Here is a 26,865-nt window from a genome sequence, read left to right on the forward strand (position 1 = left end):
AGCCCCAGGGAAAGGGGTAAGTCATGGCTCCTGAGGAAACACGTTCTGCCCTCAAACCCACTTTGAACAGACAGGAGATACAAAGCCATTAGACTGGGCCCTAGCCTGCATCAGACTTTGAAAGTCTCCAAGTTCCCTCAAACTCCCAGAAGCTAAGCAAGCCAGAAACTTAGAAAAACAGACTGTAGTTCTGGTGTGTTTCACCAACTTTTACCAAGTAAAAATATTCTGACATAGTCAATGCAGTGTCATATTCTATCCTCCCCACTGGTACTCCTTCTCCTGCCCCCAAGCAGAAAGAGTTCAGATGTCTTACAGGAAGTTGTGTGGAACTCTTCAAGTTACTAAATGACTCTGAGTCCTTGGTTTTTCTGTCTAGATTCTATGAGGGCACACTGCTGAAAGCCTAAGGGATTGGATCTTTTTGAAGGTCTCCCCCATTTTTCAAAGAACCATCTCAAGTTTTCTAAGGCTCAATTTTTGTAAAGCAGACCGGGTTTTACTACTGATAGCAGAGATAAAGATGAACATTATCTACCAGTAGATTTTCATTGTATAGGATCTCATCATTACTAATAGTAGCAGATAAGCAGTATGTATGGGACACTTGGTACCTGCACAGTATTGTGCTCTAAACTTTAGGTAACCCAACTCACTCACTCTGCTACCCAGTTGACAAAAGTCTGTCTGGTCCACCCCAAAAAGGAGTTTACCCTTGGGAAGGTTGGAAAACAAAATGATGAAGATGGAGGGTTCTGGAATTGAAATCTGCTGGCTAAGTGACTCTGGGCAAATCATCTCCTCACTAGGTCTTAGACTGTCCTGAACTACTACAATGGACAGAGAGGGTTACCATGAGGAAGACACAAAAAGGCCAGCAATGGAATCTTAGGAAGCCTCCGTCACCATTAGATTCCTTTTAAGAGGACAGTGGTGATAGCCCGGAGAGGCTGGATGACTTTAGGAGATTCACTTCCTTTCAGTTTCCTCATCTTTAAGGTAAAAGAATGAATCAGTATCTGCTAAGGTTCTTTCAAGCTCCTACTGAACTTATTTCCCTGGAGGCCTTTTGCAAAGGCCAAAAGAACTAAACATACAGAGGAGTGGTGACCAAACCCATTCATGGAAGGCCCAGCCAGGAGACACTGATTTTTGCAGGGTGTCATAATGTAACAGCTGACTTATTCCACCTTACAGACCCAGAAAAATTTTTCCCAGTCATATTACATCACCAATATAAAATCATAACCCTGGAAGAGGACAAGCTGCCAAATGAAGCATGACTTAGGAGGCAGCATGGCACAGTGGGTAAGAGCACAGATGCTGAAGTCAGACTGCTGAGCTGGAAACTCATTCACTAGCTGGGAAGCCTCAGCTGACCTTTATGTGCTTTAGTAGCCATCCTCATCTATAAAACAGTGCTAATGACAACAGTATGTACCTCCTAATAACGTTGCAAAGATATAAGAAACTAGTATTTTGGAGGTGCTTAGAACAATGGCCACCACAAGTTATCAACATATGCTTGCATGTATTAAATAGAAATAAAAAACTCTGAGTTCTTCTGTTTTCTCTTTTACAGATTTAAATTAATTTGAAACTGATAAAAAACTACACATTAATGGGGTACCACGTGATGTGCTGATATATATGAATATGCTATGTGATGCTTAAATCTTTAAACACATCTATCTCTTCAAACATTTATCATTTCTTTATGGCAAAAACATTCAATATCCCTTTTCTTTAGCTTTTTGAGATATAGCACAATTATACAGTACATAATTATTATCTTCAGTTACCCTACTGGGCAACAGTACACCAGAACTTCTTACTCATATCTAACAAACTTATTACCCATGTTTCTTCTTTTCCAGCTTAACAGCAACTAAACTGACAGTAGGCAAAGACTAAGGAAAATTTTTCCAGAGACAGTATAAGAAAATTCTATCTATTCACACATATTTTCCTGCACCTTCAGAGAAAACCAGAATTACTAAGTCCATGTTGGGACTCTTTGGTCAGTTCCCAGATCTTGTAAGAGTCCAGTGATCTGTGGAGACTCTGGGGAACCAATATGCACAATCTGCCTCTGCTGCACACTTGCTGGTAACCCGGTAAGCCCCAACATCTGCACAACCTGGCTCGCCTGGCTCGGGGGCTTTAGAGAGGCCTGCAGGAAAAGAGAGCTACGGAAGGAGCAGGTGCAATTTGGGGCACATAGGCACCATCAGAAATGAGTGTCTGTGGAGAGAAAGACACAGCCCAGATCCTGCCCCAAGTCACAGTCAATTTTTGGTGCTGGGCTAGTACAATCTGACAAACTCTGTGGGGATAAATATTTGAGAGAAAGTCTCCAAAGCAGTAGCTAGAGCTTAGCAACAAGGTCATTTCCAAGGATGAAGAAAGGGAAAACTAGTTCAAGAGGCGTTCCTTCCCTCCAAATCTCTTCGGCTCTATAACACTGATGAAAGCGGTGACCATTCTCCATATGTCTGCACTGTCTTCCACTTTCTTGGGCATACTAACTTGCCAGTTTTAAAAACAGCTTTAAGCTACAATTTGCATACCATACACTTCACCCATTAAATCAATCACAATTCACTGACTTAATAGAATGATCCTAGCTGTGCCGTCATCACCACAATCATTTTAGAACATCTTCAATATCCTAAGAGAAAACTTATACTCATCAGCAGTCACTGTCTACACTTCCCACTAAACCCCAGCCCTAGGCAATCACTCAATTTCTGTCTCTATGGGATCCTTCCTATAAATGAATTCACATAATATGTGGTCATTTATCAGTCTCTTTCACTTGGCACAATGTTTACAAGGTTTATCCATATTGAAGCATGTATCAGTATTCCTTTTTTTAAACTGATGAATAGTATTCTGTATGAAAAAAACCATATCCTGTTCAACTACTCATCAGTTGGTAGATATTTGGGTTGTTTCCATATTTTAGCTATTATGAATAGGTTATAGTGAACATTCATGAAAATGTTTTTGTATAAACATGTTTTTGTTTCTCTTGGGTATACAGCTAGGATTAGAATTTCTGAGACATATGGTAACTATATGTTTAACTTCTGAGGAACTGTCAAGACTATTTTCCAAAATGGCTGCACTACCTTACATGCCATCAAAAGCAAATAAGCCTGGGCACAGTGGTGGTTGCCTGTAATCCCAGCTAGTCATGAGGCTGAGGCAGGAGGACTGCAAGTTCAGGGCCAAGGCCGACTGTATAACACAGAGAGACCCCATCTCAAAAAACCAAAAAAAAAAAAAAAAAAAAAAAAAAAGAAACTGAATAAGCATTTCAGTATCTTTATATTCTTCTCAAGACTTATTATCTGTCTTTTCAATGATAACCATCCTAGGGAGTATGAAGAGGTATCTCATTGTAGTTTTGATTTGCATTTCCTTGATGACTAATGATGCTGAACAACTTTTCATGGCTTACTGGCCGTCTGTGTATTTTCTTTGAAGAAATGTCTTTTTGGGTCCTGTTCTATATTTTGAAATGTATTGTCTCATTATTAAATTATAGGTGTTCTTTATACATTCTAGATTCAAGTACCTTATTCAATACTTGGTTTGCAAAAATGTTCTCCCTCCCTCATTCTTGTGCGTTTGTCTTTTCACTCCCCCTACCACACCCACCTTATGTAAGCCACTTCCTCCTTCCTCACTCAGGTCAGAACACCATCCTGGGCAAGTATGTAGCCTTCCCCAGAGGAAGCCCTAGCTCATGAATGGTTAGGAGGGAGCAGCCAGGACACATTAGCCAATGTCCATTTCTAAATCACAAAACTGGACTGGAAGGGAGGGACTGGGGAGGAGAGACAGGTCCTGCCCAGCCTATTAGTGGGCTTTCTCTGGGTCATGCTGCCTCCTGCTGGCTGCAGTCACTTGCTGTCTTTCTCCTTCAGATGATAACCAGAGGCTAGCTAGGGAGTCCGAATTCTAGCTGCTTCTATTTGGTAATCTCCTTTCCCATGGGGAGGTGTGGCGTGTCCAGTTGTGCCTCAGGCTCGACTCACTGCCACCGATTCCTGAAACCCAGACCTGGGACCTGGAGTCCAGGTGGGAACAGGGAAGACTCTCATTGCTCTAGAGGCAGGTCTGTAGGAAGTAGGTCAGGTCTAGTCACGCTGTCTGCCCCTGGTGAGGGTGGGTGGCTTTCTGCAAACAAGCCCAGGAGCTTCCCATCTCACCTGCGAAGGCAGGAAAGCCATTAGCCCAGTCAGGGAGCATCAGGTGTGGTTTGCCCCATGCCTTCTGAAGGCTGGTGGCCCAGACCAGGAGTCTTCCTATCAATCTCTGGGGCTGCTCAGATCAGTCTTGCACTCTCAGATGAGTGGGGCTACAGGTCACACACAACTGTGAAACTGAGATCAATAGAGTGAGGGGCTTATGGTCCAGGGCACTTTTGTCAACAAGGAGGCTTATCTGTTTAACACCCAGGCCAAATTGATCTCTAGGGTCTCAAGCAGCTGCTGTGGATATTTCTTGACCAACACTTCCAAATCTTTAAGGACAAAGCCTGAGTCTGAGACAGTCTTCTGCTAGATCTTCCAGGCACTGGTGAGGCAGAGGGAAGTGACAGCATAGAAGATGTTCATCACGGCATTGACCTTTTTGCTGCCAATTACACTCCCTGGAGAGATACTCCTCTCTCAAGTCTGGATGGTGATGTGGGTGACATTCATGGACATCAAACTGAAAGAGAACTGCTGGAAATGGTGACAAGCCATGAGCAAGGTCTTTGTGCTCATAACCAGGTACTGCAGGTGCAGGAGGGCAAGCCTGCCCCTCTAAGAAGTGTGGCTGGATTTGCTCCTTGAAAGCCCAGGTCCTCCCAGTGGTCTTTGTGGAGGGCACAGTCCAGATTGGAGCCTGTCAGATTCTTGTTGATGGTCTGGTGGACATGGCCATGCACTGGGTCATGGTTGTCCTGGCCACCTGCCCCAAACACACCCATACTCCCTGCTAGACTGTCCCTTGGGGGAGGACTGGGCGCTCAAGACACCCTCCTTTCAGTTCCCACTCTCACCCACGATCAGGGTACATGCAAGAAGAGTCCTGGCATGGCCTCAACTGAGGTGGCACTCTGTTTTGACCACCAATGCAGCATCTGTCCTGTGGCAGCCCCAACAGTCACACTGAGAAATGGTCAGGACCAAGTCCCTTTCTTTCCAAAGGCCCTGGTAGGACTTTGGAGGCAGCAAGCCCAGGCTTCTGAACAGTTAGCTAGATTCTCTTCTTGAAGGAGAAGAGGCCCAGAGTCTGGGAGTGTTTCAGGGCCTCAACAAAGGAGATGAGCTGTCCAGATTGATCTGAGCTGTCTTAGCTTCCTGTGTCTGGCTGAATGGTACACACGGTTTCCCATTGTACACATGGATTCTGTACATGTGTACAATGGTACACATGGATTCTGAGCATCTCTGCATCACAACTGTTTCTCTCTTAATTCTTTCTCATTATGGAAAGAGTGAGATTTTTCATTCAAGACTCAAAATCATTTGTTCAAGCAAGTTTTGTTCTTAGGCTCAAAAAGGGGGTTTCTGAGGTCTGAGGTCTGAGATCTGATACCACAAGGAGAGCCAAAGGTCCAATTAACTGCCCTATCTTACGCCTTCCTTCTGGTAGTCATTCAGATCAGGAGTAAGAAAACAGTCCTGTACCATCACCAGGGTGTAGCTTATTTCTGTAAGTAATGAAAAAGTCCCTGAGGCCTTTGAAGCCTCAGCTCAACACGGTATACACAGTAGCCGTTGGCCAGCTTGGCCACTGCTAGATGGGATTTTCAATGGTGCAAGACAGAGGCTCCATTACCATAATTGACCCTGCATCAACTCTTTCACCTCATGTGGAGTATACCAGCCTCCGGGGAAGGGCCTGTGAAGGTCAGACCTCAGGTGGGATGGTTGCAGATGCCTATTACAAGGCTCTGGGCAGAGATGGGTGCTCTGCAGACATGGGGATCAGAGGGAGGCCGTGTGTCCCTGAAGCTTGCACTCCCCAGCAGGAGACAGGGTTGTTTCTTAGGCCAGCTGTTGGAGGCACCAGGGGTAAAGGCAGCAGCCTTGGAGTGGACTGCGGAGGGCCAGTTGTCTGTCCCTGGCCTCAGCCTGCTCACCTGCCTCTTTTCGTTTTTTTGATGGTGTTTTTTAAAGTGTAAAAGGTTTTAATTTTGATTAAGTCCAATTTGTCTATTATTAATTTTATTGCTTGTGTTTTGGATGTCGCATCTATGAAACCACTGCCAAATCCAAGGTAAAGATTATTTTGGGGGGGCGGGTACCAGGGGATTGAATCAGGGGTATTTGACCACTGAGTCACATCCCCAGTCATATTTTGTATTTCATTTAGAGAGAGGGTCTCACTGAGTTGCTTAGCACCTGGCTTTTCCTGAGGCTGGTTTTGAACTCAAGATCCTCCTGCCTCAGCCTCGGAAGCCGCTGGGATTACAGGCATGAGCCACTGCACTCAGCAAGATTTACTCTTATGTCTTCCTCTACAGGTTTTATAAGTCTAAATCTTACATTTAGGTCTTTTAAAAAATTTTTTTTAAAATATATTTTTATAACTCTATTTTGTTTATTCATTTATTTTTATGTGGTGCTGAGAATCGAACCCAGTGCCTCACACGTGCTAGGCAAGCACTCTACCACTGAGCTACAACCCCAGCCCTGTCATTTAGGTCTTTCCTGTAAGTTAATTTTTATATATGTGAGCTACAGGAGTCAACTTATTCTTTTTGAATGTAGATATTGAAGATCCCAACACCATGCATTGAAAAGACCATCATTTCCCCTGCTGAATGGTCTTGACACCTTGTTGAAAATCAACTGACTATATGTTCATGAATTTATTTCAGAGCTCTTGATAATATTCCATTGATCTGTATACGTCTAGTTTTTATGCCAGCAGCACACCATCTTAATTACTGCAGGTTTGTATTAAATTTTCAAATCAGAAAGCGTGAATTCCCTTACCTAGTCCTTTTTTGAGGTTGTCTTGGTTATTCTGGGTCCCCTGAATTTCCATATGAATTTTAGGATCAACTAACATCTTTCTTCAAAGCAAGTTGGAATTTTTGATAGGGACTACAATGAATGTGTAGGTCGAGATGAGGGGTATTGATATTGTAATAATATTAAGTCTTCTAAATCAAAGCCATGGAATTTCTTCTCATTTATTAGGTCTTCTTTAATTTCTTTTAATGATATTTTGTAATTTTTAGAATATAGGTTTTGCACTTCTTTGTTATACGTATTAAGTATTTTATTCTTCTTGATGCTATTCTAAGTGAAATTGCTTTTTTAATTTGATTTTTGGTTTGTTAACAGATAGCAAAACTGTTGATCTTTTAAAACATTAATCTTGCATCCTGGAACTTTCAACTTATTAGTTTAGCAAAAATATATATTTTTTTAAACAAATTCCTAAAATATTTTTCACATATCATCTATGAACAAAGTCTTCTTTCTTCCTAATTTGGAAGCCTTTTTTTTTTTTAAAGTAATTTTTAGTTGTCAATGGAGCTTTAATTTAATTTATTTATTTATATGTGGTGCTGAGGATCAAACCCAGGGCCTCACACATGCCAGGCAAGTGCTCTACCACTTCTTAAGCACACATGGAACATTTTTCACGATAGACCATATAAGATGCTATTTCTTAAAAAGCCTTGATTTTAAAAGGATTAAAATTGTGTGAGGTGTGTCTTCTAATCACAACTCCAGCCCTTGGAGGCCTTTAAGTTCTTTTTTTTTTTTTTTGTCCCCAACTGCCCTGACCTGACCAGAACCCCCAATATAATTTGAATAGAAATGGCCAAGACCAGACATAATTGTCTTGTTCACGATCTTGCAGGGGAAAGTGTATAGCATTTTGCCATAAGACATAATATTAGCTATGGGTTTTATGATTTTTATAGATGCCCTTTACAGGTTAAGGAAATTCCCTTCTATTCTAAGTTTGTTGTGGTTTGTTTTGTTTTTAAATCATGAAGAGGTGTTGAATTTTACAAATGCTCTTTGTGCATCTATTTAAATGACCATGTAGTTTTTATTCTTTATGCTACTGTATGGTGTAGTACATGAACTGATTTTCATATGTTGAACCAATCTTGATGAAAAAAATCCCATTTGGACATGGTGTAAAATCTTTCATAAATGTTACTATATTGGGTTTGCTAGTACTTTTTTTTCTATTTGAGGATTTTTGCATCCATATCTATAAAATATTGGTCTACAATATTCTTCTCTTGTGATGTCTTTGTCTGGTTTGGGTATCAGGATAATAACAACCTTAAAGAACAAATTGGGAAATGCCCCCTCCTCTTGTTTTTTGTGGAAGAGTCTATGAAGTACTGTTGTTAATTCTTTAAACATTTGGTAGAATTCACCGAGTGAATTCACCAGCTCATTTGGCAGAAGCCATGTGGTATAGGGCTTTCCTATGTAGGTAGTTTTTGCATTACCAATTCAATCTCTTTACTATATTCTTATATGTCTATTTGAATTTTCTATTTTTTCTTGAGTCAGTTGCAGCAGTTTGTCTTTCTTGTAATTTGTCCATTTCATTTATGTTATGTAATTTATTGCAACATTTACCATTTTCTCTCGGAGTACTCTTTGTCTTTATAAGGTTGGTTATAATTCTCGTTTCTGATTTTAGTAATTTAGACCTTCTCTATTTAGACCTTCTTTTCTATATCCCTACTGATTGTTTAGCAATTACTGAAAGTGGTATATTAAGGTCTCCAATTATTACAGTTTGTCTATTTCTCCCTTTAAATCTGTTTGTTTTTGTTTAATATAAATTTTGGTTCTGTTATTAGATACATATAACTTATATCTTCTAAACGTAGTCACCTTTTATTATTACAAAATAGCCCCCTTTACCTCTGACAATGGTTTTGTTTTCAAGTCTCTTTTAGTACAGTCACTCCAGTTTTTTTATGGATGCTAACATACATGATACATCTTTTCAATCCTTTACTTTCAATCTAGTTTTGTCTTTGAATCAGTGTCTCCCCTATACACTTGATATAATTGGATATTTTAAGTTTAACCCAAAATTAAAATCTGTCTTTTGAATCAACCCCTTCACATTTCTGCCATTTCACTTTTTCCATTCTACATGTTGTGTGGGTTTCTTGTTTCTCTATTTCTCTGGAGCTCTTGTTCTCTTCTTAGCTCTATGGGGTGGGAAGGAGGAGTTTGAACCTAGGGCCTTGGCCAGTCTAGGAAAGCATTCTACCACTGAACAACATCCCCAGCCTCATCCCTTCTTTTTAAATTCTGAGACAAGGTCTCCCTAAGTTGCCCAGGCTGGCTTTGAACTTGTAAACCTCCTGCCTCAGCATCCTAAGTAGCTGAGATTATAGGTGTGCGCCACCACGCCAACTTCTATTTCTCCTTTAGTGCTCCATTTGGATTAAGTGAATATTCTTCTGTACAATACAATTCCTTTAATGATTTTCTCAGTATATGTTTTAAGCTACTATCTTAGCAACTGCACTAGGGCTTACCATATACATCGTAACAGACTTTTTATTTTTCAGAATTATATTAAATTCCAGAGCTCCTATACAGCTTTAGTCCCTTCCCCGCTTTCTGTGCTGTTTTGCATATTATGTCTACACATGTTAAAAACCCAATAATAGCTGTTACACATTGTTATAACTATTCTATATAATTTTTTAAAATATATTTTTTAGTTGTAGATGGACACAATATCTTTATTTATTTGTTAAATGTGGTGCTGAGGATTGAACCCAGTGCCTCACATGTGTGAGGCCAGAGCTCTACTACTGAGCCCCAGCCCTATTTTATAAAATTTTACCTCTGTTAAAGACCTGAGAAAAGAAAACTGTAAGTAAATATTTGCAGAATTTACATTAACCTTATTATTTACCATTTTGGTTCCTTTCATTGATTCCCCTAGAGTCAAGTTATCATCTAGCATTCTTTCCTTTCTCCAATACAATTTTCATCCCACCCACTTTCTTGGTGTAGTTATTGTCAAATATAAACACAGTTTTTATATAAATGCTTCTTAAATTAGTTAAGCCAAAGAACTATATTTAATACTTTAGTTATCACCATGGTACTGTGAACATTATCAAACTAGCTTTTGTTATAGCTCCTATCTAATTTGTTATTTTTTTAAATTTAGTAGATATTTTAGTTTTTAAATACTCAGATTTGAGGGCAGATAAATTGTTTGATGTTTCTCCTAGTAACTACTGGTAAAGGTTTAGGCATTTAATATTCTTGTTTGTCTGAAAGTTTAAACTTTGGTCAGTGATAGAGGGGGGAAAAGGTCAAATGAGAGAGAGAGAAACCCTATGCATGTTGAGAAAATGCCTAAAATGACGAGCTAGAAAGACTGTGGAGACACTCTGTATTTTGTAACATTCACTTTGGGTAAATGCTTTTTCACTGTTAATAAATGTATACCCTATGTTAAAAAAAAAAAAAAAAGAAGAAATATACATTTATACCATCATTTACAATTATATAATTACCTTTTTTGGAGCTCTTTGTGCATGTGCGTGAACACGCATGTGTGTGCATTCAAATCACTGTCTGAAGTCATCTGCTTTCAATCTAAAGAAGTTCCTTTGGTATTTCTCATAAGGTGGTACTATTTAATTTCCACATTTGTCTAATAAGGGGTTTCTGTTTTTGTTCATCTAGGAATGTCTATTCATTTTCAAAGGATAGTTTTGCAAGACAGATGATTCTTGGTTGACAGTTTTCCTCTTTCAACACTTTGGGTATCACTATCTCTGATATCCACTATTCCTAATGAAAAATCAGTCACTAAATCTTATTGGATACCCTTGAGCATGAAAAGCCATTTTTCTCTTGCTACTTTCAAGATTTTCTTTGTCTTTTACCATTTTTATTATGTGTCTGGGTGTAGCCCTCATTGAGTTTATTCTATTTAGAGTTCTTTGAGCTTTTTGGATATGTGTATTAATGTTTTTCATTAAATTTGGGTTGTTTTCACCATTTTTTAAAAGATTATTTTCCTGCTCCTTTCTATCTCCTTCTGTTACTTCTATTATGCACACCTTTGTGCACATAACATTCTTTTTTTTTTTTTTTTTTTTTTTTTTTTTTTGTGATGCTGGGGATCGAACCCAAGGCCTTGTGCTTACATAACATTCTCTCACATTATTCTGAGGTTCTGTTGGTATTTCCTGTTTATTCACTAGTCTTCAGAATGCTGGATCTTAATCTATTCCTCAAGTTTTTTGATTCTTTCTTCTGACAGTTCAAATCTACTGCTGAGTTCTTCAAATGAATTTTTCATTTCAGTTATTTTACTATTCAACTCGTGACTCTTTTTCATATTTCCATTCTATTGTTCTCTATTTAATGAGACAGCATCATCAAAGCTGTTTTTCTTTTTTTTGGTACTGGGGATTGAGCCTGGGGCACTTATCCACTGAGCCACATCCCCAGACCTTTTTGTATTTTATTTTAAAGACAGGGTTTTAATGAGTTGCTTAAGGCCTCCCTAAATTGCTGAGGCTGGCTTTGAACTTGTGATCTTTCTGCCTTAGCCTCCCGAGCCACTGGGATTATAGGTGTGTGCCACTGTGCCAGGCACTTTTTTTTTTTTTTTTAACTTCTACAAATATAGTTTCCTTTACTTTTTAGTTCATATTTATACGGGCTGCTTTGTAGTCACTGTTAAATCTCTTATCTGGGCCTTCATAGGCAATCTTCATTGCTAATTTTTTTGTGTGTATGGCTCACATTTTCCTGTTTCTTTGTATGTATCATAAAACTAACATTTTAGGTAATATATTGTAACAACTCTGGACATGGTTCCCCTTTAGGGCTTGTTGTTTATTTGTTTAGTGACTTGGCCTATTTTAGTAAAGTCCATTTCTCCAATAGTCTAGTGAAGATTTTACTGTTGTACCTCAGAGACCACATGCACACAGTCTCCCTGGGATGGTTCTCTCTGACTGGTTCTTTCTCTGATCTCTGTTACGCTTTCTGTCTCTTCTGGTATGACACCCAGAAGTCAGGCTCCACCAAGTGCTGACTGAATTCTGTTTTTGATAATGCCTTGGGGCATAAATTGCTCCAAAGTCTGCTATGGTTAAATTCAAGCAGGAATAGTTTTTTTTTTTTTTAAATTTATATATATATATATATATATATATATATATATATATTTTAGTTGTAGATGGACATAATACCTTTATTTTATTTATTTATTTTTACGTGGTGCTGAGGATGGAACCCAGTGCTTCACACATGCAAGGCAAGTGCTCCACCACTAAGCTACAACCCCAGCCCCAAGTAGGGATAGTTTTTGAGGGTGAGGTTAGTTCTGACTTTAGGAGAGCTCTTCTTACAAGTCTCCGCCTTTGCTTTTATGGTGAACTAGTGAGCTTATTTGTTTAGTTTGTTACTCTTAATTAAGAACTACCACCCTCCTTTTATTTGCTTATCATCGAAATCTCTATTGTTTTTGAAATTATTGCCCTTAGGTATGAATCTCTCCGGGTTCTGTTCTGACCAAGTACCTCTTCTCTTCCCTTAGGCAAAACCTCTGAGTCGATAGTCTGGAACAAGGTCATAGGCCCTAGTTCTCTCCACTTATCTCTCCTGGTGTGAAATCTTTGGAAATAAGTGAGCTAGGGAAAGAGCATTTGAAGCCATAGTATTCTTGGCCTGAAAAACATAGGGCAAAGCTTCCACATTATAAGTGTAGTACAGAGCTGGGTTAAATCATACTCCCCAAGAACTCAGCTTCTTCAATTTGGGAGTTGGAGGGGATATGAAAAGTTTGCGACCTTGCATCCCAGGGAGGTACCATATTCCTTGTTTGGAAGTTAAGAATTCCTGGGTTTGAACAATCTGATTCCATCCTGCTGACCAGAGTCAAATGCTTCAGGTGTGAGCATCTGACCCAAGATGGGCCAGAGTCCTTTATCAGGAAGATGGGGCTTAGACTAGGAGTCTATGCACTCATTAAGCTACCCAGTCCCATCAAGGAATAAGAAAAAGGTAGGGCAGAGCAAAAACAAAGACTAAGAAATATGTAGGATGAATACCAGACAAGAAAGATTTCCTGAGTTCCTAAGAATGCTTGTTTATTGGCTCCCATCAATCCTTAAAAATATCTGCCTCAGGTTCTACAACAAAGCACTTCTTGTAATCAGTCACTGTGAGGAGTTCCAAAAGACTGCTGTAATCAGCTATCAAGAGTCTTGGGGCTAGGGTTGTGGTACAGCGGTAGAGCACTTGCTTGGCATGCGTGATGCCCTGGGTTCAATCCTCAGCACTGCATATAAATAAATAAATAAAATAAAGGTCCACTGACAACTAAAAGAATATTTTTTTAAAAAAAAGTCTTAATAGTCACACCCTAGGACAACATTAGGAGAATTCTACTTTTAGCAAGTCTCAAATAAATCCTTCTTGGAAAGGTGATTAAGAATGTCTCCAGATAGAGCTGAGCTGGTAGAGTGCTTGCCTTGCAAACCCAAGACCCTGGGTTCAATTCCCAGTATGGCAAAAAAAAAAAAAAAAAAAAAAAAAAAAAAAAAAGTCTCCAGGCCCTGCTCCCCAATGAAAAATAGCTCACCACTCAGAGGACCCACCCAAAGTACCTTGATTGTGCTCAGACTCCTCATTGGCCACTCGCATCAGGGCATCCAGCACCAAAGCGTTGTCTAGCCATGTGTACCACTCCTCCAACTCCTGAAGGAAGCTGGCTGTACCTGTTGACTCTGACACCTTTCGAGTTGCCAGTTTGCAAAGCCGCTCAACAAAACCAGGGATGCTGAGAAGGGCCGCTGTCAGGAAGAGAATGAAGAAATTTCCAAAACAATCACCAGCAAAATGAGCTCTAAAGCACTCAACAATATGAATGATAGTAAATGATTCTTACTGAAATAGCAGTTAGTCAGAGCTGCTCTTTTAAGAAAAAATGACAAGCCAAAGTAAAATAGCAATAAAATTTAAGAAACAAGTTCAATTTTTAGCAGGTTCAGGGAAACTACAGCTCTCTTTTATCTATTGTTGCAAATATATACCGGAATAACCCTTATACCTTAAATTTGTGTTTGAGTTAACAGATTCATTTCTGGGAAACTATCATAAGAAAATATCCAGTCATGAATACAAAAATATCTGTATAAAGATTTTCACTGATGTGGTTTTTGGAAAAGTACAAAGGTTAAGATAACTAAATGTTCATCAACAGCAGATTGATTAAATATAATGATAAATCCACATAATGGAATTTAAACACAGACTTTGAGAATGATGACACAAATTTTTACACAGACTCAAAAACTTTTTAAATTTACTTGTTAGAGAAAAAAGTAAATTATTAAACAATATTGGTTTAAGCTCATTTTTTTCAAAAATTTAAACATTTGTTTCTTTAAAATATACATACCTACAACTAAGAAACATTTTAAAAAACTAAAAAATATATATATATACATATAAAGAAGAAAAGCATGTACAAGGTATATACCGCAGCTGTTCCTGAGTAGGAAAGCATAAATATTCCTTTAAAAATGGTCCATGTATATATAATATGTCATGCATATCTAAAAATAACACATTTTAAAAATTACTTATCTTGAGATGTAGTTCAATGGTTTAGAGAACTTGCCTAGCATTTATGAGGCCCCTGATTCAGCCCCCAGTATCTCCCCAACAAAGCTACATATCTGTAGTTTCTGACTTTCCTGTAACAAACAGTTATCAGTAGAAAGAAGACAAGCATCCTTTCTAAGGATGATTAAATGATAACTGAATGATTTCATCTTGTATTTCTACTAATTCCATTCACTCATATTAAGAGAGAAATTAAGATCAGTATAAGAGAACAATAAACTTTAATGGCAGGGATACTGGGTTTAAATCCTGGTACCATCATTTAACCTTCTTGAAAATGAGGCTAATGTCTGTATATATTTATTTAAATATCCATTAAACCTCCCAGGAAGGACAGAAAAGAAACCAGCAGCAGTAGATGTCATAAGAAACAGCCTGAGGAAATAGCCCAAATGTCCATCAAACTGAACAGAGGGAATTAGGTCATTCGGAATAACAGTGAACGGAAGGTTGAGGTGGGAGGAACCCAAGTTCAAGGCTAGCCTTAGAAACTTAGTAAGACTGTCTCAAAATAAGAAAATAATGTGGAACAAGACAGAGTGGGGTAGATGTGCAACATGTAAATACACTCAACAATTCACTTTAAAATGGTCCATTTTATGTTATGTGACCTTTATTTCAATTAAAAAAACATTTATATTGAGATAGCTTTTTTTTTTTTTTTTTTTTTTTTTTTTTTAAGATACCATTGTTTTACTCAACAGCTTGGCAAATATCAAAAAATCTGAAAATGCCCTGTACTAGAAAGGGTTAATTTGTCAACTTCCATCAAAGTTTAAAATACAAACAACACCCAGCATATTATACTCTATCACACAAAGTTGTTACCTGTAGTAACAAAACTGGAAATAAATTTCCATCAACAGGGCATTGGTCAAATAAATTATGGTATGCTCATATAATGCAATAAAATGTAGCTATAAGAAGGAATCAGAGCTGGCTGGGGTTGTGGTTCAGTGGTAGAATGCTTGCCTAGCACATGTGAGGTACTAGGTTTGATCCTTAGCACCACATAAAAATAAATAAATAAAGTTATTGTGTCCATTACAACTAAAAGTTGTTTTTTTTTTTTTAATTAAGAGGGAATCACATGGGACTGGGGTTGTGGCTCAGTGGTAAAGCACTTGCCTAGCAGACGTGAGGCACTGACTTTGATGACTCAGAATCACATTAAAATAAAGAAATGAAATAAAGGCATTGTGTCCATCTATAATAAACACACACACAAACACACATACACACTCGCTGCCATATGTACAAACAAGAGTCAATCTTTCCCTCCCACACCCAACCCTATAATTGGCTCATATAGAGATCTCTGAAGAAGACTGGTAATAAATTACATAGGAAGGAGACAAACTTTGTACTGTTTACTGTTTATCTGCTGTTCCTTTTGTACTGTTTGCATAAAAAAAAAAAAAAATACTTAGGCATGTATTCCTTTTCTAAAAATAAAAGAGTTTGGATTGTATACAAAAATCTTTACCTCATTGGATTTTTCTTGTATTTCTTTTCTCCAATATAAATAACTCCAAGTTTCTTTGTTCAGAAGACTCACTTTTCCTCATTCTTTTATTGTTGATGGACCTTTATTTTATTCATTTATTTATATGCGGTGCTGAGAATCAAACCCGATGCCTCACGCATGCTAGGCAAGTGCTCTACCACTGAGCCACAACCCCAGTCCAACTTTTCCCTATTCTTGAATACTGAATACACCCCTTCAGATGTGACCTTCTCAGCATTCACGGTTATGAGGCCCTTACTTCTCACCCCAGAGATTCCTAGGTAGAGTACCCCTGGCTTTGATCCTCAGTCACCCAAAAAAAGAAAAGAAAAAAAGGGAAGAGACATAAGAGCTTTCTCTTTCTCTTTGTATCCACTGAGGAAAAACCCCAAGAGAATGTAATGAGAAGGTGGCCATCTGCAAGCCACCTCCATAGAAGAAAGGCCTTGCCAGAAACCAATCTTGACAGCACTTGATCTTGAACTTCTAGCTTCCAGAACTGGGAGAAAATAAATTTCTGTTATTTAAGTCCCTTAGTCCATGATATTTCATATGGCAGCCACAGCTATATGCATTTAAAAGTATTCAATACTGGAGTTCAGTTAAAAAATAACAACACTGAGGTCTTTCTCATTACTTCTAGGTAAAGAAGTTAAGTTAGCTCAGTGTTTGTCATAGAGCAGAAGCAATGTCTACATAATGTGTGTTCATGTCAGTGTTAAGGTATAATTCAGTTATAATAAAATTTATAATTTTTAAAGTATTATTTTACAACTTATTACAATGAGAATGCCCCAAAAATCATATGGAAGGAAGAGAAGAAGAAACACCTAACAGACCAAGGAAGGCCTTTTCTATAGACACAGAAGGCAATGCAAACCTGTAGGGAAACACATTCATCTAGGGTCCACAGAATACACACACTCATTTTTTTTTACAGATATCATGACTGAACTATGTAAAATTTATTCCTTAATAACCTACAAAGCACAGTTATAACCATATGGACCTTAACAGAGTTAATGGAGGGCACATTTAATATTACAAAAGCAGGCTACTGTGTAGCAAGCACTTTAGCAACTCTGCAGACAACCCTGGAATGCAGAAACAGTATTGTTTTCTAAGCACCACCAGAGCTACCTTGGGATGATAGAGTTTTCTAGTGCATTTTTGTTATCTTTTTTTTTTTAACCCTAGAGTACACACTGATATGCAGTGATATGTTTATTTATCAACAATTTGATGTCTAAATTTCTAGCTGTTAACAGTCAAGAACTAGCTTTTAAAAATTAGTACATTATAATTATACAAAACAGTGGAATTTGTTGCTACATATTTATACATGTACACAATGTGATAGTACCTCCCCTTTCTCTACCCCCTTCTCCTGCACCTCCATTTCCTTTATCTATTCTACTGGTCTCCTATTTTTATGAGATGCTCCCTCCCCAACACACACTTTTTTTTTCTTTTTCTCTCTTGAGCTTCCACATGAGAGAAAACATAGAACCCCTGACTTTTTAAGTTGGCTTATTTCATTTAACATAATGCCCTCAAAGGAACTAACTGTAAAGATAGTTTAAAAAAATTTATCATCTATATTTTTACAGCCAGATGTATACCCAGTTTCCCCAAAACCATCTTAGGTCAGAATGATACATTATCAATAGAATAGAGTAATTCTGCTACTGAAAAGAAATATGTGGGGTAGATTGGTTAGAATAGTGTTTTTTTTTTTTTTAATAATTAACATACCCGCATGGTTATAAATCAAACATATATAAGTATTATTAAGAAGTCCCAGTGCCACTGATGACACTGGCCACCATTACCAGCCACTTCCTAGCAGGTAACCACTTCAGATTTCTTAGGTATCCTTTCAGTTTCTTTATGCAGACTGTATGTAAGCAAACAAATGAATAGTCTTAGTCTCCCTCCCTAATATGAAAGTATCATATTATATACACTGTTCTGCATTTTCCTTTTTTTTTTAAATTTTTTTAGATGTTGACAGGCATTTATTTTATTCATTTATTTATACATGGTGCTGAGAATCGAACCCAGTGCTCCACACATGCTAGGCAAGAGCTCTACCACTGAGCCACAACCCCAGCCCCTGCATTTTCCTTTTTATCATTAATATTTCTTAAGAGATTTTTCTATGGTAGTACATAGAGATCTTTGTTTTTTAAAGTTATACAATTTTCCATCATATAAACATTATATAAATTAAGTAGTTTCTTATTGATGGACATTTGGATTGTTTCCAGACTTTTGTGTTGTTTTGGTACTGGGGATTGAACCCAGGGCCACTTAACCACTGAGCCACATTTCCATTTTGTATTCCTATTTTGTATTTTTTACTCAATTCATGATCCTCCTGCCTCAGCCTCCAAAGAGTTGCTGGGATTACAGGTGCACCCAGCAAGACTTTTGTTATTACAATGTTGCAATGAATAACTTTGATATACATCTATAAGATAAAGGTTCAGAGAGGCTTAAAGAAGGACAAAAGGTATAAATATTTGTAATTCTGATAAACAGTGGATTTTTATTTATTTATTTTTAGGTAAACATAGATACATGTAAATTTCCATACTTTAAATGGATTGTCAGGACTCTTACACCTCACTCTCTAGAGATATTCAAAGAGCTAGATGATTTAGGAAGAGTCTCAGAGGTATAATCTCAAAATTCTGAGAACTTTACCTTGGTTGATTTCAGCTGCAGAAGGCCCCAAGCTCAAACTCTTCTTGTGCTGAGCATTTTTGGCAAGAAGTGTGTGCTTGTCATCGTTCCCTGTATCCATCTCTGAAATGGTGACAGCCAGAATCCGGCAGAAATTAGCAAGCTGTTGCTGATCGAAATTGGATACTAATGAACTCAGATTGGGAACTTCATCTAGTCGGATCATTTCCTACAGAAGATACAAATGAAACAATTCCCATGCTCAGTTGGCTCAAGAGATTTTATCTGCCCTTGTGCATTTCTTCAGAAATGGGTCTCAGTAGTGAGACCTCTCAGTGTTCAAATCCCAGCTCTACAATTAGCAGTTGTGCAAGATAAGTAAATTTTGGTATCTCTCATCTTTCCTTGCTATCTGTAAAATGAGACTAACACACTTCCTAGGATTAGTCCAAGGTTTAAATTTATCCTTTAAGCACCACAGCTCCCATGCTCTACCTTTGCTCTTGTGATGCATTTTTGGCTATTTAAAAAAAAGAAAAAAAGGTGTGGGGCACCAAATTACATAAATCATAAACTACCAATTTTGCTACAGATTTTTTTTTTTTTTTTAACTAGGGGTTGAACTCAGAGCCTCACGCACGTTCAGCAAGCATTCTACCACAGAGCTATATCCACAGCCCCTTTTATTTATTTTTATTTTGGAGACAGAATCTCACTAAGTTGGTAAGGCTGGCCTCAAACGTGATCCTCCTACCTTAGTATCTGGGATCGAGGCATGAGTCACCATGCCTGGCTTAGATTTTTTTTTCTTTTTAAGAAATTTTATATATATATATAAATTTTATATATAAAGTTAACATATATACATATATTTATTTATTTATTTTTAAACTGGGTATTGAACCCAGCATCTTGCAGATGCCAATGCCAGTGCTCTACCACTAAGTTATATCCCTAGCCTCAGGTAATCATTATTTTGAACTTTGCATTTGTTATTCCCAGGGCATGATTTTATTCTTATAAGTATTTTCATTAAATTTTATGCTACTGTTCTGTATGCACAGTGTGATTATGATACTATACCTTACTTTTGATTCAACGGTGTTTATCTACATGGATTCAAATAGCTTTCATTCAATTATTTTTTTCCCTTTATTGCACAATTTAAGTGTTCTCCTTTTTATACATTTAGGTAAGTATAACTTTCACTATGAAACAATGTTACAATGCATATTCCTACCGATGCTCCTTGTGTACATGTATATATACCCATTTATGTAGAGTACAAAAAAGCAAGTATTTTTATTTTTTTCTTGACTTTAATAGAAATATTTTCAAAGTTTCAAAATTAATGTTTACTGTAAGTTTCAATACATGCCCTATATTAAGATAAGGAATTTTCCATTTATCTCTAGTTTTTTGTTTTGTTGTAGATGGACATAATACCTTTATTTTATTTATTCTTATATGGTGCTGAGGATCAAACCCAGTGTTTAATGTATGTTAGGTAAAGGCTCTACCACTGAGCTACAGTCCCAGCCCTAACTGCTACAGTTTGAATATAGTTTGCGACCCACCAAAGGTTTTTATACTGGGAAATTCATCTCCAGGGTAATCCTATTACGAGGTGGGAGAATCCTTAAGATGTGGGGACTCTAAGAGGTCCTAATGACACTGGGAGCGTACCCTCATAAGTTATTTCTCTTGGAACTCCTTGGTAGTTCTTGGGAAAGGGTTGTTATAAAAGGTCTCACCCAGGTCTCTCTCTGTTTCCTACCTCAATGTGTAATCTTCTTGCTCCCTCTTATATACTCACATATTGCTACCTGCCCTGAGGTGATACAGCCTAGGGACAGCCCTTGCCACAGACCCTGTGCAATGCTCTCTGAACTTTCAGTTTCCATAACTGTGAGCTAAATAAGCCTCTTTTTCTTCATAAGTAGCCTGTGTCCAGTATTTCATTACAGTGACAAAAAGTTGACTAAAATACTAGTTTTTATTATAAATGAATATTGAATTTTTTTGAAATGCCTCTTAGTTGGTTATATTCTTTTTCTTTTTCTTGCTTAAACTCTGCAAATATTTTTTTTTTAAATCTGCAAATGCAGCCAGGCTATAATCCCAGGTACTTGGAAGGTTGAGGCAGGAGCATCACAAGTTCAAGGCCAGCCTGGGCAATTTAGTTCAGATATGGTATCACAATAAAAATTTTGTTTTAAAGGGCTGCTCAATGGTAGAGTGTCCCTGTGTTCAATCCCAGTACGGGGGGGTGGGAGGGGGGGAGTCTGCAAATGTGTGTACTATGTGAGCTTTCCTTATTTCAAATGGGTCTTATATTCCCCAGGTAACACGTGCTATCCTTCATCCTACCGATTTACTAAACTTCCACAGGATCAGGAATTTCTCTAGCACTGAACATAATGTAGACTTGTAATTATTTGTTTCTGCATCTATTTCCCAAATAATTGTGACACTACCTTGAGGGAGGGGCATAGTTTACCTTTTGTCGAGAGCCCTAAAGCATAAGACCCAGTAGCGAAAGAATCCACAAACATGCACTAAAAAGCTAATGATTCCTGACTGTTTTCATGAATCCCACTACCCTCAATTTCTGGAGATGGAGGAGAGGAATCTGCTGTGGAGGGAGAACTGGGAGCAGTTGCTTCCACCTTTGTCTTTTCTTTCCCTAGTCAGTACACATAAATGTCAGTTGTACACATAAATGTTAGTCTTATTATTGGAAACTACAACTTCCAGCTCTTCAGTTCCTGTAACCCTGTTGTATTGGTCCCAAATCAAATCCCACCACCCAGAAGCCACTTCTTTTTACAATTTTTGTTTAATATTTGATATATACAACATGTTCTGAAATAAGAAAATGAATACCTCTATATGCCTTTCCTGTTACATCTCTCTGCTTATGTCAGATGTAACCACTGCTGTGAATTATTGCTTTGCCATCAATGAGTTTTATCATACACAGAATCTGTTTTTATTTTTGAGCTTTATAAAAATGAAATACTATCTATAGTCTTCCACCACTAGTTTCTATCAATCATTTCCATTATTCAGCTATGTTGCTGCCTAAAGCAACTGTTCATTCACTTATAATACTTCACAATATTCCATTGTACAGAGAGACATGGATCACTGACTTGCTTTCAGGTTCTGTTCTGAAACAATGATGCTATGAATGTTGTCATATGTTATCTGATGCACAGAATAAATCATATTTTCCATCATAGCCTAATAAATACACATGTGGGAATGTATAAATATGGAAAAAAAATCTTCAAACAATACCCTTGCATGACACACACTTTGATCTTTTTTATTTAGTTATTAGACCCCTTAATTTCATAACTCCTCTGAGTTCTATCTAGCACTTTCATCTCTAGGAATCACTGTTCTGGAGACTAAGCTTTCCCACAGTGTGTTCAGAAACAGGTACAAATAACCCATGGAAAAATACTAATGCCTCAGCCCTCTGAACAGTTTCCCTAGGTGCATGTTCAAGTATAAAACAAAACAAAAAGTAAAAATAAATTCTCCTGATATTAAAAAATTAGCAGTGGGTAAGCATTTCCATGGATACACATTTTCACCAACATTTCCTCCCTCTGTCCCTCCCTATTGATATGGGATTTGCATTTCCTTGTTTATCAATGAAGTCAGTCTTCTTCTCTTACATTTATGGCTTACTTGTTACTCTACTGTGAGATATTTGTTCGTTTCATTGTTCATTTTCAACCATGCTACTTTTCTTTTTCAGGGTGATTTGTAAGAAAATTCCGAATACCAATCCTTTGTTTGTTGCATGAATTGCAAATACATTTTCCCAGTTTGTGGTTTGCGTTTCCACTTTTCTCCTGGTGTCTATACCCCTTGCAAACTGTGCCAAGATACCCATCAAGTATAGTAGACTCCATCATCATTTTTGGCAACACAGAAATGAATGAGAAGGCATAAGGGATCAGGTGGGGAAAGTCATGGAGAGTCATCACTCCTATGCTCCTATATCAGCCTCCTATGTGAGACTGCTAGAGAGTGGAGTTTCTGCCATGAAGGCCCTCTACACACTAGCTAGGGCACACAATTACTGGGAAAATAACAAAGCCTTTTTGTCAAAGGGCACAAAGGGCTTGTCTGGGGCCTGCACACATCTCCAATGTGTTCCTAAAGACAATGGGTCACTTGTGCTACTTCTGCCTGAACAATGACAAGCAAGTCCTCAGAAAAGCATAGCAGAAAGACAAATGAAAGCTGGGGTCACGAGTACCCTACCTTCTGCAATAGCAACCTTAAGGAGGCTGCTCAGCCATAAGGGGGAAGAAATCTGTCAACCAGAAACCAACAAAGAGGCTCAGAACAGATAAGGACTGGGGAAGCAGACTCTGAGTCCTAACAAGGATCACACCAAAATTCTAAAATAGTGAGTCTCTAACAAAAAAGTCTTTTGGCGGGGTCTGTGAGTTCTTGATGAGAAATTTATAAGTCACAATTTTTAAATTTAATTAATTTTTAATTTTTTTTGGTATTGAGGATTGAACTCCAAAACAATCTACCTCTGGGTTACATCCCCACTCCTTTGTAAAGACAGGGTCTTACTAAGCTGTCCAGGATGGCCTAGAACTTGCAATTCTCCTACCTCAGCCTTCCAAGTAGCTGAGATGAGAGGTATTTATCACTGCACCTAAATGCTGATTATAAAAACAAAAACAACAACAACAAAAAAACAACCAAACTATGGATAATCTGAATGTCTACCTTATAAATAACCAAGTAGTAGGATTTCAGTGCTCACATTTTTGTCTACTATGTTGGCAGCAATTAATCAATCTTAATCCTTAAAGGCATTGAGAAAAACTGAGGAAGACTTAATAAGCAAAGGCCAAACATTACCACCATGGGGAATTTACCCTAATGAATAAAGGTTTCACAGCAGTTTCAAACACAGAGAACTGGTTCTAAATTAGAGTTACCACACAGCATACAGTGGTACAGATATGCTAAAAAGAATGTGTACCATAATAATTATCGAGGGGCAGTTTTATCTTAGCAAAGAAATACTGGCTATCACATTAAATTCACAAAGTCAATTTGAAGTTTTAAGTTTCTTAATTAGTTTGATTTTTAATTTATGTACTTATTTAGGTTTCATAGTCATAAAAGACTCACTGATACTAGTTTTATTACTTGAATATATCTAAGTAACACCAAAAAACAATTTAACACTGCAAGTATGAAAGAATTTCTTTTGAAGGAATTCTGTACATTACATTAGGTTTGAGAATCTAATAATCTAATATATGCTCCCCCATCTATTCAGCAACCTGCTGGAGGACACAGCTCACCTTTTTTTTTTTTTTTTTTTTTTTTTGCGGTGCTGGGAATTGAACTCAGGGCCTTGTGCTTAGGAGGCAAGCACTCTACCAAATGAGCTATCTCCAGCCCTCAGCTCACCTTTTTAACACCCAGAATATCTTCAATGAGGGTTGCTGTTTGTAAGAAAGTCTTCTTACTTGTCATCAGTGTAAACAGGAAGATCACAAAATCATTCTTTTCTGCCAAGCGCTTGGTAACTCCTTCCGTCTGTCACAGGGAGAGAGAAGAAAAAGCAAGGTTGTGAATAGGTTGTGACCATAAAATATAAACAGCAAGACCTTCCTTCCAGGTGCTGGAAAGCAATCTCACCTTGGAAAACTGGTACCCCAATAAATCTAGGACATCATGTGTTAACTGTGGGGAACAGCTGCAAACGCCCAGCCATGCATCAAAAAGCCTCTGACACACAACAGGGAGCCACTCTAAAGCTGAGAATGAGAAAAGTAGGCGGCAGTGGCCTCAGTTGGCCTGTAAAATCTAAGCCCCAAATTTAGAGAACAAACAAACATGATTTGGAACAGAAACTGGAGACTAATGTGAGTGATTTCACTCAGAGCTAAAAGAATTATTTCAGAATTCTGCCTCCCCAATATTTCTACTTGTTGGTCTTGCTTCTAAGGCACACATAAAATAAATCCAATTCTCTCGAGTGTCTGAAGACAGTTTCTGTGTCTGCATCCCCACTCACACGTTCCCTTCTTAACCACTGAAGATGTGGTAGGGAAATAAATGGTGCTCCAATGGCAGGGGTACTTACACAGACACAGGTATTATACAGGATGCTCAGGCAGTCCTTGGACATTTCATCACTTACTGAAAGGGAAGGCACAATAACTGGTTATTTTTCTCACTGAAAGGACAGTATAACATTATTACACTTTTTAAAGAACTATAATAATTCTCTCCAAGATGATTACTTTTCTTTTAGTATATCTCCTTCCAGTCTGTCAAAAATTTGTCTATCAAAGATTTCACAGTGCCCATCAGAACCTAAAAAACAATTTGTATATTACTTTCTGGTTTGATACAGCAGCCAATTTCCTACTGTGCACCACATTCTTCTCATTCAATCTGCTGTGGTGCCATCACTCAATAAAGCCATTTTTCCTTTGTGTCTTTGTTTAGGATAAGCCAGAATTTTGAGGGCGGTTTTGCTATTTAAATAGACTATAAATAAGCAACTTAATATGTATGTATAGCCTCTTTATACCTGGGTTCAGTTTTTGCCTCAAGGTACATTTTCAAAAGGGAACTACTAAAATCCAAAGTACAAGCATCTTAATTGTTCGTTATAATTTCAATTGGACGTTCTGCTAGCAGCAAACAAAGGTACCACTTTTACTAAAGATTCACCAACTAAGTGTTTTATTTTTTTTTAATTGCTGTTAATTATGTTGGGCAAATAGCTTTTAGTGTTTGACCTACTACTGATTCCAATGAACTCAGTATTTCTCTGTGAGCAGAACAATAAAACAGCACAAAAATGTAAACTTAATTTTCATGACCCCAAAACCCAGAGATGATAAAACGAAGTACGACACGTGGACAAAAGTGTTTTGTCTTCCACTGCTTCTATTTTTTTAAAAACTATCTTAATTCTTTCCTATGCTGCCATAAATTCTCCCTGAGGTCCCAATGAGCAGTCCTGCCAAGCTGGCTTGACCAGAAAGGTTGCCTCATATATCTTGAGACAATGCAGGTGCCCTGTATCCCTCATCACTACCTCTCAACCCACTTCAACCTTTTTGCTTTATATATTTAGTGACTTCTGAGCAGGGTGGAATACCAGATCCGACCTATTTCTATATTTCTAGGCTTTCCAGTTTCAAAGAGAGTTGTTGTGATTCATGCATTAACCAAGTATTCATTTAGCACCTACTCTAAAACATATAGCAGTAGCAAAAAAAAAAAAAAAAGAGAGAGAGACAGACAAAATCTAGAGGGAGGAAGAAGAAAATAAACAAGTGTACTACCAATTACAAGATGCTACTTGCTGTCAAGGTAGAGAACATGAAGGACTAACCTACTGCACAACACTAAGGCATTAAAGATAAATAGGAATTTTCTTAACCACTACTGCACACACAAATGAGGCCTTATACAATATGTGTTATTGACGTTAAGGGTAAATTTTTTAAAAATTAAAAAAAACACACATGTGATGCTTGTAGAAGGGCATTCTGGTTTTAAGACTACTTACTTACTTTTTAAAGATTAAATATTGAATACCTAAAAAGAACATCTGTAACATGTGTAAGTTACAAATAATAGAAGAATAATACCCATATACTCACTACCCAAATTAAAAATTATACAGTACCAAAAAACTCTGACTTTTTATCATATGTGCTCTGGTAACGACTGACTTTTTACAAAGAGCATGTATGACTCTTCTAACAAAAAACGAATAGGTTTTTCAAAAACGTAAATAAAGTGATTGTACAAGGTTATTCCTTACTCTCAGGTAGCTATATATGTGAAACAAGAATCTCCAAAGAAAAAAAAAGTTGGATCAAACAACTACTAACAGATTTATAGCGGCAAGGGAGGCTGACAGTAGCTCAGGAGGCAGAGGCAGGAGGACTGCAAGTTCAAAGCCAAGCT

General features: G+C 37.7%; 1 protein-coding gene and 1 pseudogene across 5 annotated transcripts in view; both read right to left on the reverse strand.

Moving 5' to 3' along the window:
• On the reverse strand, positions 1 to 5,390 carry LOC306654583 (ELMO domain-containing protein 3-like; annotated as a pseudogene). Its single transcript has one exon. The product of its transcript is annotated as an ELMO domain-containing protein 3-like (transcript).
• The window catches only part of TRPC4AP (transient receptor potential cation channel subfamily C member 4 associated protein), a 72,553-nt gene that overhangs the window by 16,231 nt on the left and 29,457 nt on the right, over positions 1 to 26,865 (reverse strand). For 2 of the 4 annotated variants that reach the window (XM_079128183.1, XM_079128181.1), the window contains exons 5-8: positions 25,019 to 25,074; positions 24,340 to 24,468; positions 18,898 to 19,105; positions 13,661 to 13,846 (exon numbers count right to left, since the gene is read on the reverse strand). In XM_079128183.1, coding sequence (XP_078984309.1) covers positions 13,661 to 13,846; positions 18,898 to 19,105; positions 24,340 to 24,468; positions 25,019 to 25,074 — 579 coding nt within the window. Of the gene's footprint in view, positions 1 to 13,651; positions 13,847 to 18,897; positions 19,106 to 24,339; positions 24,469 to 25,018; positions 25,075 to 26,865 lie in introns of all 4 variants that reach the window. The other 2 variants (XM_079128182.1, XM_079128180.1) reach the window with 1 other exon arrangement.

The sequence above is a fragment of the Sciurus vulgaris genome (assembly GCF_902686455.1).
Source record: "Sciurus vulgaris genome assembly, chromosome: 2".
NCBI classification, from domain to species: Eukaryota; Metazoa; Chordata; class Mammalia; order Rodentia; family Sciuridae; genus Sciurus; species Sciurus vulgaris.